This window comes from Chinchilla lanigera, unplaced genomic scaffold (assembly GCF_000276665.1).
Source record: "Chinchilla lanigera isolate Chin_1 unplaced genomic scaffold, ChiLan1.0 scaffold00055, whole genome shotgun sequence".
Classification (NCBI taxonomy): Eukaryota; Metazoa; Chordata; class Mammalia; order Rodentia; family Chinchillidae; genus Chinchilla; species Chinchilla lanigera.
The window spans coordinates 7,282,821-7,300,781 of NW_004955456.1; the positions used below are offsets into that span (position 1 = coordinate 7,282,821).

General features: G+C 60.4%; 1 protein-coding gene across 3 annotated transcripts; it reads left to right on the plus strand.

The window, feature by feature from the left end:
- Positions 1 to 6,276: 6,276 nt before the first annotated feature.
- On the plus strand, positions 6,277 to 17,731 carry Myo1g (myosin IG). 3 transcript variants are annotated; one of them, XM_005396650.2, is made up of 22 exons: positions 6,278 to 6,485; positions 8,051 to 8,259; positions 8,372 to 8,465; positions 8,750 to 8,915; positions 9,089 to 9,142; positions 9,702 to 9,812; positions 9,939 to 10,055; positions 10,161 to 10,385; positions 10,472 to 10,617; positions 10,930 to 11,044; positions 11,133 to 11,303; positions 11,494 to 11,564; positions 12,617 to 12,691; positions 12,798 to 12,930; positions 13,586 to 13,752; positions 14,055 to 14,262; positions 14,709 to 14,932; positions 15,366 to 15,510; positions 15,884 to 15,988; positions 16,143 to 16,256; positions 17,213 to 17,367; positions 17,459 to 17,731. In XM_005396650.2, the coding sequence occupies exons 1-22, from the start codon at positions 6,391 to 6,393 to the stop codon at positions 17,613 to 17,615; spliced, it is 3,057 nt and encodes a 1,018-aa protein (XP_005396707.1). In that variant the 5' UTR covers positions 6,278 to 6,390; the 3' UTR covers positions 17,616 to 17,731. The 3 variants fall into 3 exon arrangements, with proteins under 3 accessions (XP_005396706.1, XP_005396707.1, XP_005396708.1); XM_005396649.2 differs by having other exon boundaries at positions 6,277 to 6,485; positions 9,702 to 10,055; XM_005396651.1 differs by lacking the exons at positions 6,278 to 6,485; positions 8,051 to 8,259 and having other exon boundaries at positions 8,376 to 8,465; positions 9,094 to 9,142; positions 9,702 to 10,055.
- Positions 17,732 to 17,961: the final 230 nt, after the last annotated feature.

Genomic DNA, 17,961 nt, shown 5'->3' on the forward strand with positions numbered 1-17,961 from the left:
AGCCGGGCACGGCGGCCCAAGCGCGTGATCCAGCACCCTCGGAGGCTGAGTCAGTTTAGGCAGTGTCGCCAGACCATACCTCAAAATGGAAAGGGCTGGGGAATGTAGCTCAGTGCAGAGGACCCAGGTTCAACCACCCGAGCCAGAAAAAAAAGTTAGAGTAAGGAAGAAATTGACTTTCTCAAAAAGTAACAATGTGAGCATGCAAATTTAAGAAGCTTCATACTACATTACAGTCCAGAGAGAATAATGCAGACATTCATCTTGTCTCACCTAGTAGGTAAGATCACTTCAGGCAGAGTGCCTTCTATTCCCTTCATCAAAAAAGAAGTTTGCTGGGAGTGCCTTGGAGCTGTGGACTCTTGGAACCATGCCCAGCACACCCAGTTCAACTCTTGTGGTCTCCGGAGTGTGCTGGGGCCGCTGGGGTGTGTGGGACTTGGGTGGATGTGAATAGCAAGCCTCCAGCGTGCTTGGGTCTGCCGTGACCCTGTGCATTCCTACAGTGCTTGCTAGAACAGTTTTGAAACGGTTTGAGGCCTTGCCCTGCTCTATCCAGAGCAAGGTTATAGAAATTTCAGACAGTTATCTCCAGCCATCTGGATCTGGAACGTCTCAACATGGCAGCCACTTGCCACGTGTGGTTAAGTTGAACGCAAATAAAATACAAAATCACTTTATTGTTCACGGAGCCACATCTCAGGTGTTCAGCAACCTTGTGTGGCCAGTGGCTGTAGATCCGAGGGACATGGCCGTCTTTGCAGATGTTTTGGGCAGGGCTAGCAACAACAGGAAGTTGTTGAGTGTTTACTGGGCTCGGTGCAAATTTTATTATATCCTTAAAACGAGTTTTACAAGGGCTGGGGATTTAGCTCAGCGGCACGGCGCCTGCCTGGCAAGTGCAAGGTCCTGAGTTCGCTTCCTGGTACCGGAAAGAAACCCCCCGCAAAAAACAAGCTTTACAAGAGTTTGAACAACAAGAAGAAAGGCGGGGCATGGTGGCGCATGCCTCTAATCCCAGCATTCGGGAGGCTGAGGCAGGAGGATTGTTGTGAGTTTAAGGCCAGCCTGAACTACATAGTGAGACCCTGTCTCAAAAAGACAAAAAAAAAAAAAGGGGTTTGAAAGGAAGCATGGCGGCCATAAAGGTGGGAGTTGAACCAGAGCAGCAAAGTGCAGGGGTGAGGAGCTCTGCCCGAGAGGTGGGTGGTAAGCAGCCTTGCAGTGAGAAAGCAGAGCAAGAAAACCTTGGCCCGGCTCTGCAGGGGGCTGCGTGCTGGGAGCTAGGTGTTTGAGGCATCACCATGAAGCGGTTTTGGGTCCGACGCACATGAGCCCACGGTCGGAACGGTGTGTCCAGGGCTGCCCGGCCAGGAACTGCAGGTGGAGATTCGACACCAGGCCTGCGGGCCCATGGCCTGTGCTTTCCCTGGATGCCAGCCGCGGGAAGAACCTAGAATGGGGAGGAAACTCCCTTGTGTTCTTGCCCAGCTCAAGGGCTGCTGGGGGCGGTGAGGGGTGGGCTGGCTTGGAAGGGGAGCACACAGACCGTGTGTCCCAGTGGATGAGGTCACCTCTGTCTTGAAGGTCGGGGCTTCCAGCTTCCTTTCTGTCTCTTCAGCTTCAGGAGCAGTCGCTGGGCCTGGCCCTGGGGAAGCCACCTCCGAGCCTCCCGTTTCTTCATCTGGTGAGCAGCGCGCTGGCCGCCCTGCCCCCATTACTCTGTGTAGAGGGTACCGCGCCCCATTGAATCCTTTTATTTTATTTTATTTTACTTTTGTCTTTTCTGAGACAGGGTCTATGCAGTTCGGGCTGACCTTGAGCTCAACTTTGTAGCCCAGGCTGGTCTGGAACTTGCAACGATCCTCCTGCCTCGGCCTTCCAAGTGCTGGGATTACAGGCGTGCACCACCACGCCCGGCTTTTGTTTGATTATTTTACTTATTTTCACTAAATTGCTTGGGCCGCTGGGCTTGCACTTGTGCTCCTCCTGCCCTGTTGTCACCCTGGGGCTTCAGAGGGGGTGGTGAGTGCTGGTGACTGGCTGCTGCTTTTGCTGTGAATCTCCTGTGCTTTATTTCTCATCAGGGAGTTCTGTGTTTTCCACCACCATCCGTGAAATGGGCAGGCAACCATGTTATGTACAAGGAAGGGCATCGAAGGCCTCCGTCTCTGCTCGCACGTGGCTCAGTGACGGCCACTGCTGGTGTTTCCAGCAGCAGCAGCACCGGGATTCCGGTCCTGGGAGAGACCTGAGATGATGCTTGTGGAGCTGTGCAGAGTGAGTGTGCCTCTCTGGGGCAGAAGGTGGGGGCATTGGCGGGTCTCCCTGAGCGCCATGATCAGAGCCCTCTGCTCCCTGGGATGGGTCAGGGATGGGGCGTCCCTGCAGGTGGGAATTCATGACAGCCTCTGGCTGTGTGTGTCCCCAGTTGTCATAGCAGCACCGAGGTGTTTGTAATCTCACCTTTACAGGTGATGCGGTGGGTACTGAAGAGACCGGTCACTGAGCAAGAAGGGAGCAGGACGGACCAGAACTGGAAACTCCCTTGCTCCAGGTGCGGGAGGAGGGCAGCAGTTCTGGCTGGTATGAGTGCTCAGGCCTGTGATCTCTGCTTCTGCAAGAAGGTGTCTGGCCGAGCCTTTCCGCCATCTCCTGAATGAAAGCGCTGTTTAATGAATACGACTTTGATGGGGGTGCACCCCTGTAATCTCAGCACTGGGGAGGCTGAGGCAGGAGGATCGTTGGAAGTTCGAGGCCAGCCTGGGCTATGAAGTGAGCTCAAGGCCAGCCTGAACTGTATAGCGAGACTCGGTCTCAAAAAGACAAAATAAAAATAAATAAATAAATAAATAAATAAATATATTAAGTCTTTAAATGTGTCATTTATCTCTTTCTGTTCTTCGTGGTCCAGCCTCATAAATGGGCACTTGGACCTGGTTGGCGTTGGGCACCAAGGGCACATGCAGGGGTGGGGCTCACCGGCAGGAGCACGGTGAACCTGTTAGAGACCAAGCACCACACCACAACCACAACCTGCTTATTTATTGCAAAATGCCAACATTGCAGTTCAACCCAGATAACAGGTCTGATTTTATTTATTTATTTATTTCGGTTTTAGTTCAGAAAAAAACAACTTTAAAGAAAAAATTTTTTTTTTCGGTCTGAGACAGGATTTCACTATGCAGTTCAAGGTGATCTTGAACTCATTTTGCAGCCCAAGCAGACCTCAAACTCACAGCAGTCTTCCTGCCTCAGCTTCCTGAGTGCTGGGATTACAGGTGTGTGCCACCATGCCCAGCCATAAACCAACTCATACTTTAACATTTTTGTCTTAAAAACATAACACATATGCTACAGGTTTGCCACCACTGGCTAAGGGTGTCCCTAGGGTGGGGAGAGTTCCGGTGGCCCTTGGCTGGTTGGGTGCTTGGTCTTCAGTACTGTGGTGCTCATCTGAGTGTCAGAATCAAGGTACAGGAAGGCCTTGGTGTGAGCCCTGTGGCCCAGATAGCAGCAGTTTCTGCTGAAAGGGTTCAGCTCATGGGGCTCCCTCCAGCTTGATGAGGTTGTCCTTGCCACAGGCGAAGCACTGACACCCGGCCACGGAGGAGACAGCTGCTGGTGCTTGACTACTGTGCTAGTGAACGGGACGGTCCCTGGGTGCAAGTTCCCAGGGTCCTGACTGCCGAGACCCATCGAGCTGTCGCGTGTCTGGGCTGGGGCGAGGGCTGACTGCAGGTCTGCAAAGAGCAGTGGCTGCTGGAGATGGGCTGGGAGTGGGGTGCTGAGACCCGTTGCGGCTCTGGGTTTCTTAGGGCACTTGGGGCTGTCCTCCTACAGTATGTTCTCAGGTGAACAAAAAGTTAAATGTTGACCTGAGCTGGGGTTCAGCTGTAGAGGGGAGCTGGGAAACCTGCTTTTCTGGCGAGTAGGATTGCAGAAGTCCACAGCAGAGCAAGTGCTGCTGAAAATGTATGAGGTTAACAAGTCAGTAGAACTGCACTTCGTACGACCTGGCCCAGCATTGTGAGTTGCAGGCCAGCGTCCCTGCACAACGACACCCTGCCTCAAAAAAGACCAGGCCGGGAATGTAGCTTAGCAGCACAGCACCCAAAGTTTAATTCCTGGTATCCAAAAAAAAAAAGGTATGGTAGCACTTACCAGTGATCCCAGCACTTGGGACGCTGAGGCAGGAGAACACAACAAGCCTGCAGTCCAGAGGGGAAGGAAGGCCTCTGGCTGCAAGGGTTAGGGTTAGAAGGAGACCTGGAAACAAGCGGCCACCAGGATGGGGGCCCCGAGGGTTTTTCTTTAGCACCCCGCAAGCACCAGGCTCAGGTGGTGGCCCGTCCTCTGTCCCTCCATGATATCCCGGGAAAACTGCCAGCAGCTGCAAGCTGAAGGCCAGCTGAGAAGACCAGGAGTTTGTGCAGTGGGGGCGAGGGGGGCTGTGGCTTCCTGTATGATGTCATCTGCCGACCTTGGCCCAGTAGCTGGGAGGCAGAAGCAGGGTCAAAGTCACCACCACGTGGGCCTTAGGGGTCAAATGAGGTAATGCTCGGCGTGGTTGTGCAAACCAGCAGGGAGGAGGGGACAGTTGGGATTGTGGTTCCACCCTAGTCGCATGGCAACCGGTCTGAAGGTCCGCCCACGGCCAATCTGAGCTAAGGTTTTTACGTGGTTAAAGAAAAAAACCCAAAGAATATTTCATGACAGGTGAAAATTTTCTGAAGCTCAGAATCTGATGTTCCTAATGTTTTACTGGAACTCAGCCACATCAGGTTTTTTTAAAACTCTCTTTTGCATGAGTTCTTTGAAAAATATTAAGCAAACCTGGGGTCTGCCTGGTTCCCTGGGGAAGTGAAACCACACAGGGACTTGAGAGTGACAGGCCTGGGCTGGGCTGCAGCTGGAAAACCCTCCAAAAGCACCCGCCTGAGAGGTGGCCACGGTGGGGACCCCCGGCCAAGCTGGGGTGAAACTTAGAGGGAATCTGCCCGAGGGGAGCCCCAGTCCAGCCCAAGGAGGACCCAGGGCCCCATTTCTAGGTCTGGGGGGTTTTACTTCCAGTCACTAATGGTGCCTAGTTTCAGCAGATACCTGGATACACAGAATTTTACTAGGCATGCACCCATTGTCGGGCATTTGAAAGACAATCTTGCAGCATCAATGTAAGACCTAATGAGTGAAATGATTTTTTGTTTTTGTATTTTGGTGTTTTTTGTTTCGGGTTTTCTTCTGGGGTTTTTTTGTTTTGTTTTTTTGAAGCAAGGACTTACTGTATAGTGCTGCCTGGCCTTGAACTTGCTGAGGAGCCCAGGCTGGCCTCAAACTCACAGTGATCCTTCTGCCTCAGCCTCCCGAGTGCTGGGATTACAGGCGTGCGCCACCATGCCAAGCTGAAATGACTGTTTTTTGTTTTTTGGGTTTTTTTTTTCCAGTACCGGGAATCGAACTGATGACCTCACGCTTACCAGGCAGGTGCTATGCCGCTGAGCTAAATCCCCAGCCCCTTGAAATGATTGTTAAACAGGTGTTTGCATACAAATCTCCAGGTGACACAAGTAACAGTGGGTTGGGACCCTGGCATCTGCTCTCCAGCCTCTGAAAGAGGGAGGAGCGGGGAGACACCTAAACTGCTGAGAGTGGAGACAGTTCCTAAACTGCTGCTACTTCTACACAGGCTGAGTCTGCGAGCACTGTGACGACACCCTCACTGCTGTCCACAAGGGTGGAGAGCGCAGAGGAGGGGCGCAGCTGCTGGGCTGGGGAATTGCAGCAGGGGAGTCCCTGTGATGACGCCCACCCAGAGCCCCCGGCATCAGCACCTTTTCTCTTTCTCATCTTTTTGAGTTCAGGTTGGTCTTGAACTTAGTATGGAGCCCAGGCCGGCCTGGAGCTCACAGCGATCCTCCTGCTTCAGCCTCCCGAGTGCTGGGACCACAAGCATGCGCCGCCGTTCCTGCCTCCTTTTATTTCTGTGTTAAAGCACAATGTACACAAAACAGAGCCCACAATGTACATAAACCCCAATTCTGAGTGAGACGGCTGCCTATGCAGCTGGATAACCATGGCCACGTGGAGAAATCTTTCTTTCAGGCCCCACAGGTGACTCCTCCGAGCAGTCTGGGTGAGACAGGAGCCCGACAAGTCTCCCCCGCAGGGCCGGGGAACCCTGGGCTCAGGTTCCAGTGGGCGTGGGTGCGGGCGCAGGAAGTGGCCAGAGCACCCCTGTAGAAGCAGCAGCGAGTGAGCGGGGCCGCCCTCCCGGGGCCCAAACCCACTTCCTACTTTCTGTCTGGCAGGGGCCGGGCCTCCCGGGGCTCCCCTCCCTTCTGCCTCTGCACACAAAGGTCGGGACCAGCCTGGGTGTTTCCTGCTAGCAGGATGGAGGACCACGAAGGTCCCGAGTGCGGCAAGGCCGACTTCGTGCTCCTGGACCAGGTGACCATGGAGGACTTCATGAGGAACCTGCAGCTCAGGTAGGCCAGGGCGGGGCACGGGGCTCCCTCTTCCTCCACCCGTTCCTCACAGACCCAGGAGACTAGGGACGGCACATGGGCCCCCGTCCTCGGCGTCAGGGACAGTGGCACACGCTCACCCACCTCGCAGGCTGACCCGAGCCTCCAAGCATGGGCACCGTGGCTGCAGAAAAGTGACAGCACCCTGCACACCCCCATGCTCTGGTGTCGCCCCGTCCTTCCTGTGACAGATGGGGTGTAACCCCCAGGGCTGTGCCCCTCAGCCCTGCCCCAGAGACAGAAAGGGGCCTGAGACGCTCACACGGAGCCAGCCTCAGTCCTCAGGACCAAAACACAAAGTGAATGGCCCGTCCCGGGTTGACCAGGGTGATGGAGCCCCGGCTCTGGGGGCCCTGAGGGCTGCAGGACATGGCTAGTAGAAGTGACACTGGAGCTTACAGTGCCACTGAGGAAAGCGGACAGCAGGCAGGACGGAAGGAGTCTGGGCCCTGGGGCATGGGCAGCCAGGTAGCCATGAGCAGAGCCGGGCGCCCAAGGAGACTGCTGTGCCCTGGGGCCCTCCCTGGGGACAGCTCAGGAGCAGGAGCCCCACAGAACATGAGGAGGCTGCTCAGCCTGACCGAGGAGAGACAGCTCAGTGGGTTCTGCTTTTGCATTTTTGAGGCAGGGTCTTACTGTGTAGTTCAGGCCGGCCTTGAACTCACTGTGTAGCCCAGGCTGTACTCAAACTTGAGGCAATCCACCTGCCTCAGCCTTCTGAGTCCTGGGATTACAGGCGTGCACCTCCACACCCGGCTCACTCCACTTTGTGTGCACCATTTCCCCTGTTCTCACACCAATGAGAAGGCGGTGTCATCTCTGCTGAGCTCGGAGAGGACCTGTGTGACCTGCCGCGGGCCACACGGCTGGCAGGAGGGCAGGAGCCTCTGTGTCAGAGACAGCAGAGGAAGAGGAACCTCAACAGGACAGGCTGCTGGGGAAGGGTGGGTCCCACACGGCCCGGGGACCCGGGGCTGGGGAAAGGGCGACAGCCGGAGCGGCACAGCCGGCCCCGCAGCGTCTGTGAAGGGAAGGATGGGTAAGTCAGTCCGGAGAGGCACAGGCTGCCGGCTGGAGACACTGGCAGGACCGCGAGCGCGGCAGTCACTCTGACGCCTCCCTACAGCCGGGTGGGGCAGGGCGGGTCCCCTTCCTGCCCTGCTTCCCGCCCAGGCCTTGACACAGGAAGCAGCGAGGCCTGGCCTCCTCTGCACCAAGCCCCCTCCAGACCCCAGTCACCACCTCAGCCCAGACCTGCCGAGGTCTTGCCCGAGCCTAGCCCCTCTGGGGCATGGGTGTCCCAATTGCTCGGACCTCAGAACCCACACAGAGAGCAGCACGGACCCCACCCTTCACACTTGGCAGAGAGAACTCTGAGTAACTCACTGGCCCACGGTGGCGCTGAGGAGGCCCTTCCCCGTGTCCGGCCCTCAGCCCTGCTCGGAGGGGCGCCGGCCACCTGAGACCTCCCCTGGGACGGTTGCCCTGGCCGAGGGGGGCTCTGAGGGCTGGCCCCCTGTGCCCAGGTTCGAGAAGGGCCTCATCTACACTTACATCGGCGAGGTGCTGGTGTCCGTGAACCCCTACAAGCAGCTGCCCCTGTATGGACCTGAGGCCATCGCCAGGTACCAGGGCCGTGAGCTCTACGAGCGGCCACCCCACCTCTACGCCGTGGCCAATGCCGCCTACAGAGCCATGAAGCGCAGGGCCAGGGACACCTGTATTGTCATCTCAGGTACTGGTCCCTGCGGGCTGTGTGCAAAGGAGGTACTTGCGGGGGTGCGGGCCGTCCGGGAGGGGGCTCAGCCTCCCCGATTCCCAGTCTCCATCTCCCGTCTTCCTGGCAGGGGAGAGTGGGGCGGGGAAGACGGAAGCCAGCAAGCACATCATGCAGTACATCGCGGCGGTCACCAACCCCAGCCAGAGGGCCGAGGTGGAGAGGTGAGCTCTGGCCTGAGCCTCGGGGCCTCCATGGTGCAGGGAGGGCAAGTGGAGACCACTGCAAGCCCCGGGCAGAGAGTAGGGCTCAGACAGGAAGGCCCCGGAGGTTGAAGTGAGATGGGACCAAAGGAGGAGGCAGGCTGCAGACAGGTGGTACAGAGAGGTGCAGAAAATACCTGAACAGCCGGGTATGCCGGAGCACGCCTGTAATCCCAGCACTCAGGAGTCTGAGGCGGGAGGATTGCCAGGAGTTCTTTGCTGGAGCTGAGCCCCTCTGTCTGCAGGGTGAAGGACGTGCTGCTCAAATCCACCTGCGTGCTGGAGGCCTTTGGCAATGCCCGCACCAACCGCAACCACAACTCCAGCCGCTTCGGCAAGTACATGGACATCAACTTCGACTTCAAGGGGGACCCTGTCGGAGGACACATCCACAGTTACCTGCTGGAGAAGGTGGCCAGGCTGAGGAGCTGGGGTGGGGGACCCTGGCTGAGACCCTGCCCCAGGAACGCTGGGCTCTCTCTGTGGCCCCTTTGGGGGCTCCAGTGGCCCCACGGCCCTGGGCACTCCAACCCTCAGGCTGGCCTGTACCTGGGGACACTCAGACAGGGCCCCTCTCTCCCCAGTCCAGGGTGCTCAAGCAGCACGTGGGTGAGAGGAACTTCCACGCCTTCTACCAGGTGAGCCCCGGGGGGTGTGGAAAAGGAGAAGGGGGGGAGGGGGCAAGGGGAGGCCCACCTTCCATCCTCGTTCACATCCTGGTCTCTGGGCGTGGTGGTGCACACCTGTAATCCCAGCACTAGGAGGCTGAGGCAGGAGGATGGCAGGCAAGTGTAAGCCCATCCCAGGCAATTTAGTGACTTAGTGAGACTCTGTCTCAAAATAAAAAAATGGTTTTGGGAAGGCTCGGTTGGGGTGTAGCTAGTGCACAGGCCCTGGGCTCCATCCTGAGTACTAACTGAACAAAACAGACATGCCAGTCTCCCGACCCACTCCTGCCCCCAGCCGTCACCCTCACCCCACACGCAGAGGGCGGGGCTGTCGGAACCAGGCAGGGTGTCCCCAGCCTCTCAGGCCCTTGGGCAAGAGGCTCCCTGGCACACTGAGGCGGCACTGCCTGGCACATGGGACACGGGCACGCCATGTCGGAACGTGTGAACGTCCCTGTGCCTGTGGGTCTCCCCTGTGTGGGGTCGTGGGGGCTGGGAAGCCTGACAAGGGCACCTCTGCCTCCTCCAGCTGCTTAGGGGCTGCGAGGAGCAGGAGCTGCGGAGCCTGCACCTGGAGAGGAACCCGGCCCTGTACAATTTCACGCGGCAGGGGGCCGGGCTCAGCTCAGGGGCCCACTGCGTGAGTGCCGGGGGCTCCGTAGGGCGGGGGCCCGCGTTCTGGGACAGGGACAGCAGGAGAGGGATCGGGACCCCGAGGGCAGGCCCTGGGCCCGCCTTGGCGCGGGTGGTGAAGTCCTCTTCCCAGGCCTTGGAGAGTGATGAGAACAGCCACCGGGCAGTGACGGAGGCCATGCGGGTCATCGGGTTCCAGTGCGAGGAGGTGGAGACGGTGCACCGCATCCTGGCCGCCATCCTGCACCTGGTGAGCCTGCTTCGAGCCGAGGGCCTCCCTTCCTTCCCGCCCCAAGGCACTGGGCCCCTCAGGGCCTCGGAGCCTGCACTCGTGTTCACGTTCCCCTGTCCCCAGGGAAACATCGAGTTTGTGGAGACAGAGGACAACGGGCTGCAGAAAGGTGGCCTGGCAGTGGCCAAAGAAGCACTAGTGGACCACGTGGCGGAGCTGACAGCCACGCCCCGGGACCTTGTGCTCCGCTCCCTGCTGGCCCGCACCGTGGCCTCGGGAGGCCGCGACCTCATCGAGAAAGGCCACACGGTGGCCGAGGCCAGCTACGCCCGGGATGCCTGTGCCAAGGTACCTGAGGGGCGGCTGGACAGGGGACCAGGTGCCCTCTGCAGGGGGCAGGCTGGGGCAGCAGGCAGGGTGTGCTGTCCCCCCAGGCTGTGTACCAGCGGCTATTCGAGTGGGTGGTAGACAGGATCAACGGCATCATGGAGGCCCGGGGCCGTGACCCTCGGCGGGACGGCAAGGACACGGTCATCGGCGTGCTGGACATCTACGGCTTTGAGGTGTTCCCTGTCAATAGGTGGGCAGCCCGGCCAAGTGCGTCCCCCCTTCTGACCCCACCCACTGTGGCCACCATGGCTGCGGGGAGCTAGGCTGGGGCTGGGAGACGGAACACCTGGAATCTTCCCAAGTCCAGGGACGCCCTCCTGGAGGCCAACAATTTGGGGCTCACTTCTCCAGGGCCGAGACCATCCCAGAATATGCACACGGTGTTGGGGGTGGCAGAGGAGGGGTCGGGGGTGGGTAACTCACAGTGAGGCCACCTAGGGTCCTGGCCCCATCAGGGGAGCAGGAATAGGAGCCCCCCTAAAGGCCCTGCACCCCTCCCCAGCTTCGAGCAGTTCTGCATCAACTACTGCAACGAGAAGCTGCAGCAGCTCTTCATCCAGCTCATCCTAAAGCAGGAGCAGGAGGAGTACGAGCGCGAGGGCATCACCTGGCAGAGCGTGGGTGCCGGGCACCATGGGGGCCGGGGGCCGGGGCTGCGAGGTGGAGGACCGGGCCTCGGGAGCTGCCCGCTGCTTCCCCCACCAGGTGGAGTACTTCAACAACGCCACCATCGTGGAGCTGGTAGAGCGGCCCCACTGGGGCATCCTGGCGGTGCTGGACGAGGCCTGCAGCGCCGCGGGCACCATCACCGACCGCATCTTCCTGCAGACACTGGACACGCACCACCGCCACCACCCACACTACTCCAGTCGCCAGGTGCGGTGTCCTGGCTGCCCCACGTGGCCACAGAAGGTGGTGGCACATGCCCAGAGGGTCACCGTGCCCCTGCCTCATGGGACCTAAGAGGAACGCAGCTTGCTGCCACTGTGGTCCCCACGGCAGCCTTCTCTGTTCGGGCAGGAGCCCTCACCCCCCGTTCTGTGTCTTGACCCCACCTGTCCCACAGCTCTGCCCCACTGACAAGACCATGGAGTTTGGCCGAGACTTTCGGATCAAGCACTACGCGGGTGATGTCACGTAAGGCCCTGGGCAACAGGATCCTCTGCGTGTGTCCCCAGAGAACAGCCAGGACCCTGCCTTTGAAGATGCTGACACAAGATCTTTACTCAGCACAGGGACAGGGCAGGACACGTGTTTCTGGTTTTGCCTGTTTGTAGTTCTCAGGGTTGAACTCAACCAGGGCTTTGGAACTGAGCTACATCCCCAGATTTAAAAGCAAAAAATTGTTTGAGAAAGAATCTCATTAAGTCACTAAGTTGCCCAGGCTGATCAAATCTGTAGTCCTCCTGCCTCAGCCTCCCAGAGTGCTGGGATACTGGGCGTGCACCACCATGCCCAGCAGGACACGGGTTTGGAGGACGGTGGTTCACACCTCTAGCTGCATCCCGGGCATCCTTTAAAGAAGTCCCAGTGCTGCAAGGCTGGAGGTGGGGCAAAGGTCATTTAGCATCTCCTGCAAACTCCTCTCTAGGCCTCGCGGGGGCCATCAGGCAGCTCTGAATACCGGGGACTGTCCTGGCTCTCGCCCCAGACAAGGGATGTGAGGTGACACACAGCAGTCAGGTGTCCACCCTGAGCTTCCCCAGGACAGGAAGAGGATGGAGACGAAGCAGGCTGGTGTCAGATCCGCTCAGTCACCCACGCCCAGTCTTCACAGGGGCCCGGCTAGAGCCGGGACCTGGCACTGGGCCTTCTAGTGGTCCAAGGAGGTCATACTAGTGAGGCACTCGTGCCCCGAGACTGTTCCTGGCCGTAATTATAGCTGCTGATACAGAATCACAGTGGGGCCTGTTCAAGTGTCTGATGTACATCGGGGCAGAAAGGTGTGGCCGCTTGAACAAGGTCACACAGTGCCCACGTGGAGGAGCTGTGATTCAGGGCTGGACGAGCACTCTGGCCATTGGATTTGTCTCCCTGCAGAGACACTTCTGAGGGAGTCTTAGGTGATGACAGAGAACGTAGACATGAGGGCAGAGAAAAGCGGCCGGGGCAGCCTGGCTGTGAGGAGAGACAGGTGGGAGGAGTGCGGTGTCCCTGGGCCCTGGCCCCCAGCACGCTGGCCCCGGCAGGTACTCCGTGGAGGGCTTCATCGACAAGAACCGAGACTTCCTCTTCCAGGACTTCAAGCGGCTGCTGTACAACAGGTGAGCGTGGGCTCTGGGTGTGCGGGCTGGCGACCGCCGAGCCCCATGGTGGGCGTGGGGCTGTCCCGAGGGCTGCTGGGCACCCGCTCCTGCGCTGTGTCTGCAGCTCCGACCCCACCTTGCGGGCGATGTGGCCAGACGGGCAGCAGGACATCACCGAGGTGACCAAGCGGCCCCTGACAGCTGGCACGATCTTCAAGAACTCCATGGTGGCCCTGGTGGAGAATTTGGCCTCCAAGGTACCCTGCCGCCCTCTCGCCGGCACCTTCCAGAGCCTGCTGTGTGCCCCATCTGCCCCAGCCCTGACTGCCCAATGCAAAGGTTGGATGTGGGACTCCAGGGCCACACTTCCGAGGGCACAGAGCCACTGGAGGGCTTCGAACCTGGCCCTGCACTCATCCCACTGCCTCCTGGGAAACCACCCGGACAAGAAACTGGCACTAGCCAGGCGTGATGTTGCACACCTGTAATCCCAGCACTCGGGAGGCTGAGGCAGGAGGATTGTTGCGAGTTCGAGGACAGCCTGGGCTACAAAGTGAGCTCAAGGCCAGCCTGAACTGCATTGCGAGACCCTGTCTCAAAAAGACAAGAAAAGAAAAGAAAAGAAAAGAAAAGAAAAGAAACGCACTAGCTTTCTTGGGGCCCAGGCCCCAAATCTGAGGTAGATGGCAACCAGCTAGAAGAGAGGAAGGGGTGGGGCTAATTCCGGCCCCGCCCCGCCCCTGCCCCACCCACTCCCTGGCCCCGCCCCTTCCCGGACCTGCGCAGCCCTACTGGGTTGTGATTTCTCCGACTTCTCCCTGCCGAGGCCCTTGTTTCTCAGGCACGCTTTTGCTTGGGGTGGGACACACAGTGGCCACTGGCTGGGACCCCTACGTCTTCACGTCCTTGCAGGAGCCTTTCTATGTCCGCTGCATCAAGCCCAATGAGGACAAAGAGCCTGGGAGGCTGGATGAGAGCCGGTGTCGCCACCAGGTCTCGTACCTGGGGCTGCTGGAGAACGTGCGGGTGCGCAGGGCCGGCTTCGCTTCCCGCCAGCCCTACCCGCGGTTCCTGCTCAGGTACAGACGCCGGCGCGGGTCCCCTGCGAGCAGCGCGAGGGGTGGGAGCGGGGGTCCCTGCGCAGGGCTTTGCACGCGGGGGTGTGAGTGGGCCCGCCACAGTGCTGCGCTGGAGACGCTCGCCTGGACACGCACGTGAGGGCAGGTGCGGGGACACGTGCGACGGGTATGAGGACACACCCAGCGAGGGCACGCCCACAGGCGCCACAGGGCTCCGGGCACCCGGAGAGGACTTCAGCCCGGGGACCCCCACCCCGCACCCCTCCCTTGCCAGGTCCCCACCACCTGTCCTGTGGTCGCAGGTACAAAATGACCTGCGAATACACCTGGCCCAACCACCTGCTGGGCTCCGACCAGGCGGCCGTGGGCGCGCTCCTGGAGCAGCACGGGCTGCAGGGAGACGTGGCCTTTGGCCACACCAAGCTGTTCATCCGCTCGCCCCGCACGCTGGTCACGCTGGAGCAGAGCCGCGCCCAGCTCATCCCCATCATCGTGCTGCTGCTGCAGAAGGTGCGGGCGGCCGACACCTGGCCCGGGGAGGGTGTCCGCGGGGTGCCCCCGCTCTGCCGTGGTCCCCAAGGTCACTGTTCTATGCTGCAGGCATGATGTATTGCCCAGGTCTGCCTTGTGGGGTGTCCAGCCGGGTGCCCCTCTGGTTTGGAGTCTTCCGGAGTTGTAGGTGCACCTGCATCTGCCCCCACCCTCTTCCCACACCGGCTCTCTTCTGGGGGACCAGGGGCCCCCGCAGTGCCAGGCCCCAGCTTTCCACGCCTGGCCCGGGCCAGCTGCTCCTTCCTGACTCTGCAGGGCCTTGGGCACGCCCGCCCAGAGCTCCTGGGGTGGGGCTGGGGCAGGCTCCTGGAGGCGTGGAGGGCTGCCCAGGAGACACTCAGGGCCAGGGTTGGGTTAGGACGGCCTGGACCTGACCCTACGTCCCATCTTACTGGGCCCCCCAGGCGTGGCGGGGCACCCTGGCCAGGTGGCACTGCCGGAGGCTACGGGCCGTCTACACCATCATGCGCTGGTTCCGGAGGCACAAGGTGCGCGCGCACCTGGCCGAGCTGCAGCGGCGGTTCCAGGCTGCACGGCAGCCCCCACTCTACGGCCGTGACCTTGAGTGGCCGCCACCCCCTGCTGTGCTGCAGCCCTTCCAGGACACCTGCCAGGCGCTGTTCTGCAGGTAGGCCCTCTGCCCTCCATGCTAGCCCCTCCCCAGCACCCCAGAACATGCAGACCCGACACACCAGTACCCTCGGTGAACGGGAAGACAAGCTGAACCACATGAGCTGGCTGTTGCAGTCCAGGGTTGGTGGCAGAGACCTGACTGTCCCAGCACTGTGCTGGCCTTCAAGGTCCAGGGCCGTGACCAGCAAAGGGGAGGATATCTCATCAGGGATGGGCAGTGGGGGACTTCGTATTTGAATAGGGTATTGAAGGGTGAGTAGGAGTTCTCCAAGAGAAGGGCACATGCAAGTGTGCTTAGAGTGGGAAGGTCTGGGGTCACCTCCTGGGACAAGCATCAGGCACGAGGGGTAGAGACCAGAGAGGCGGACCCAAAGGGCAGCTAGTGCAGAGGGGGACAGGCTCTGTCCTCTGACCCCGCCCTCTCCCAGGTGGCGGGCCCGGCAGCTGGTGAAGAATATTCCACCCTCGGACATGGCTCAGATCAAGGCCAAGGTGGCTGCCATGGGGGCCCTGCAGGGGCTGCGTCAGGACTGGGGCTGCCAGCGGGCCTGGGCCCGAGACTACCTATCGTCTGTGAGTGCCTCTGGGCCTGGGGCCTCTGGGGGTGGCACAGTGCCTGCGTCTCCACAGCCTGCGCTGCCAGCCTGTGACCCCCGCCGCCCACCTTTCCCTCCAAGCCGGGTCTCTCCAGAGCTGCGCGCAGAGGGCTTGAGCAGCAGCCACCAGCCGGACAGAGGGAAAGGGCAGGGAGGGACAGACGTCCTTGATGTCCCTGGATGTCACGGCAGGAGGGCTCCGTGCCCTCAGCCCTCGTGGAACCCATCACCGCCCAGCTCCTGGGCATGGCTGTGACTCAGTTTGCCCAGTGCGGGGCAGCCGCGGGGCTTTGCTGCCATCAGTGGAGTGGGACCTAGGCCCAGGCAGCCCTGCCACCCTCTGTCCTCAGGGCACCGACAACCCCGCAGCCTCGGGCCTGTTCACCCAGCGGCTGAAGGCGCTGCGAGACAAGGATGGCTTCGGGGCGGTGCTCTTTTCCAGTCACGTCCGAAAGGTGAGGGTCTGGTCTGGGGCTGTGGGGGACTCCGGTCAGGGTGATCGGAGAGGCCAGAGAAGCCCCCAGCCCGGGCTCAGCCGCTCCGGGTGCCCCGAGGCGAGTGCGGGATGGGCGGGCCACACCAGCCTGGGCCCAGCTACCCCTCCCGCAGGTGAACCGCTTCCGCAAGAGCCGGGACCGGGCCCTCCTGCTCACGGACCGGCACCTCTACAAGCTGGACCCCGGCCGGCAGTACCGGGTGATGCGCTCCGTGCCCCTGGACACGGTGAGCCGGGGAAGGGGCCCGAGCTGGGAGCACCGCCTCAGTCTCTCCCACCAGGCCCGGCAGACCCTCTGCAAACCCTGGCCGGGCTTCCGCCGCTCACCAGGTGCAGGGTCTGGGCCCCCAGCCCACCGCCTCCCGAGGGAACCCCTGTCCACTCCTGCCTGGCTCTGCGGCCTCCTTGTTCCCATAACTGTCCTTCCTGATAGAACAAGACGCAGCCTGAGCAGGGGCTCCATCTGCCCCCCACCCTGCTTTGGGGTCCTGTAACTGTCACAGCAGATAGGCCTAGTCAGATGCAGCAGTCAAGTGCAGGTGTGGCTACCCAGGTGTAATTAAAGTGAAGGGAAACTAAAAACTCAGCTCCTCGCCTGGACGCGCTGGTGCTCGCCTGTTATCCCAGCACTCTGGAGGCTGAGGCAGGAGGATCACATGTTCAAGGCCAGCCCTGGCAACTTAGCAAAACTCTGTCTAAAAAAGCAAAAAGAGGAAGGTCTGAGGATATAGCTCAGTGTGAAGGCCCTGGGTTCACTCTCCAGGTATGCAAAAGGCAGACACAAAAATTACCTCAGTTCTTCAGTACCACAAACAAGGACCCATAGCCACAGTGAGCAGTGATGCTCTGACCAATCAAAAGATCTAGAATGTTCTATCATGACAGAAACTCCTATTACATAAGGTCTTGCCCAGCTCCTCCACCTTTCTGACAGGCTGGTCTTGAACTCACTAGGTAGCCCTTGTTGGGCTTGAACACACAGTGGTGATCTTCTTGCCTCAGCCTCCCAAGTGCTGGGATTACAGGCATGCACCACCATTCCTGGCTTCAACTCTTCCTTTTGTCAGCAGGGACCAGAGTGGGAAGGTGGGAGCGGTAGAGGGTGGCTGGGCTCCCTGGTGCGGGCTGGGAAGAGGCTTCCTGGGTGGGGGTGCAGCGTGCTGAGCCTGCGCTCTGTGCTCAGGTGACCGGGCTGAGCGTGACCAGCGGTCGGGACCAGCTGGTGGTGCTGCACGCCCGGGGCCAGGATGACCTCGTGGTGTGTCTGCACCGCTCCCAGCCGCCACTGGACAACCGCGTCGGGGAGCTGGTGGGCGTGCTGGCTTCGCACTGTCGGGGGTGAGCCTGGTGGGTAGGGATGTGGCTCGGGGAGCCCCGCCACACACCCTGAGCCCTGCCCCCTGACACCCCGCCTCCATTCCTGCTGCAGGGAGGGCCAGGCGCTGGAGGTGCGCGTCTCTGACTGCATCCCGCTGAGCCAGCGAGGGGCCCAGCGCCTTGTGTCAGTGGAGCCCAGGCCGGAGCAGCCAGAGCCAGACTTCCGCTGCAGCCGCGGGGCCTTCACCCTCCTCTGGCCAAGCCGCTGAGCCCCTCTGTGCAGCCCCTGCTGCCTGGGCCAGCCACGTGGAAGCCAGCACAGCCGTCCCTGTGTGGAGCTGCACACTGATTAATAAAGACGCGACGTCCACGCCGCGTGACAGGAGTGACAGGGGCCTGGTAGATGGGTAGTGTGGGCATCTGGTGACCCCTGGTCACCGCTGTGGGGTCGCCTGATCTGGAGGATGTGGCCTGGAGCCCAGTCTGGGTGGGCCTGGAGCCTGCAGTACCAGCGTGGCACTCTCCCTGGGCACGTGGGAGCTCCAGCTGCCCCCGCCCGCCACAGGGCCCTGTCCCTCGCCTCACCCACAGCGTGCTGGCCATGGCACCATGCTC

Excerpts from the sequence above, each read along its gene's own strand:
- Myo1g (XM_005396649.2), top strand. The coding sequence starts at position 6,391 with ATGGAGGACCACGAAGGTCCCGAGTGCGGCAAGGCCGACTTCGTGCTC. Across the intron at positions 11,304-11,493 it reads CACACTACTCCAGTCGCCAG|CTCTGCCCCACTGACAAGAC; the intron begins GTGCGGTGTCCT and ends CCTGTCCCACAG. Across the intron at positions 14,263-14,708 it reads TCGTGCTGCTGCTGCAGAAG|GCGTGGCGGGGCACCCTGGC; the intron begins GTGCGGGCGGCC and ends TGGGCCCCCCAG.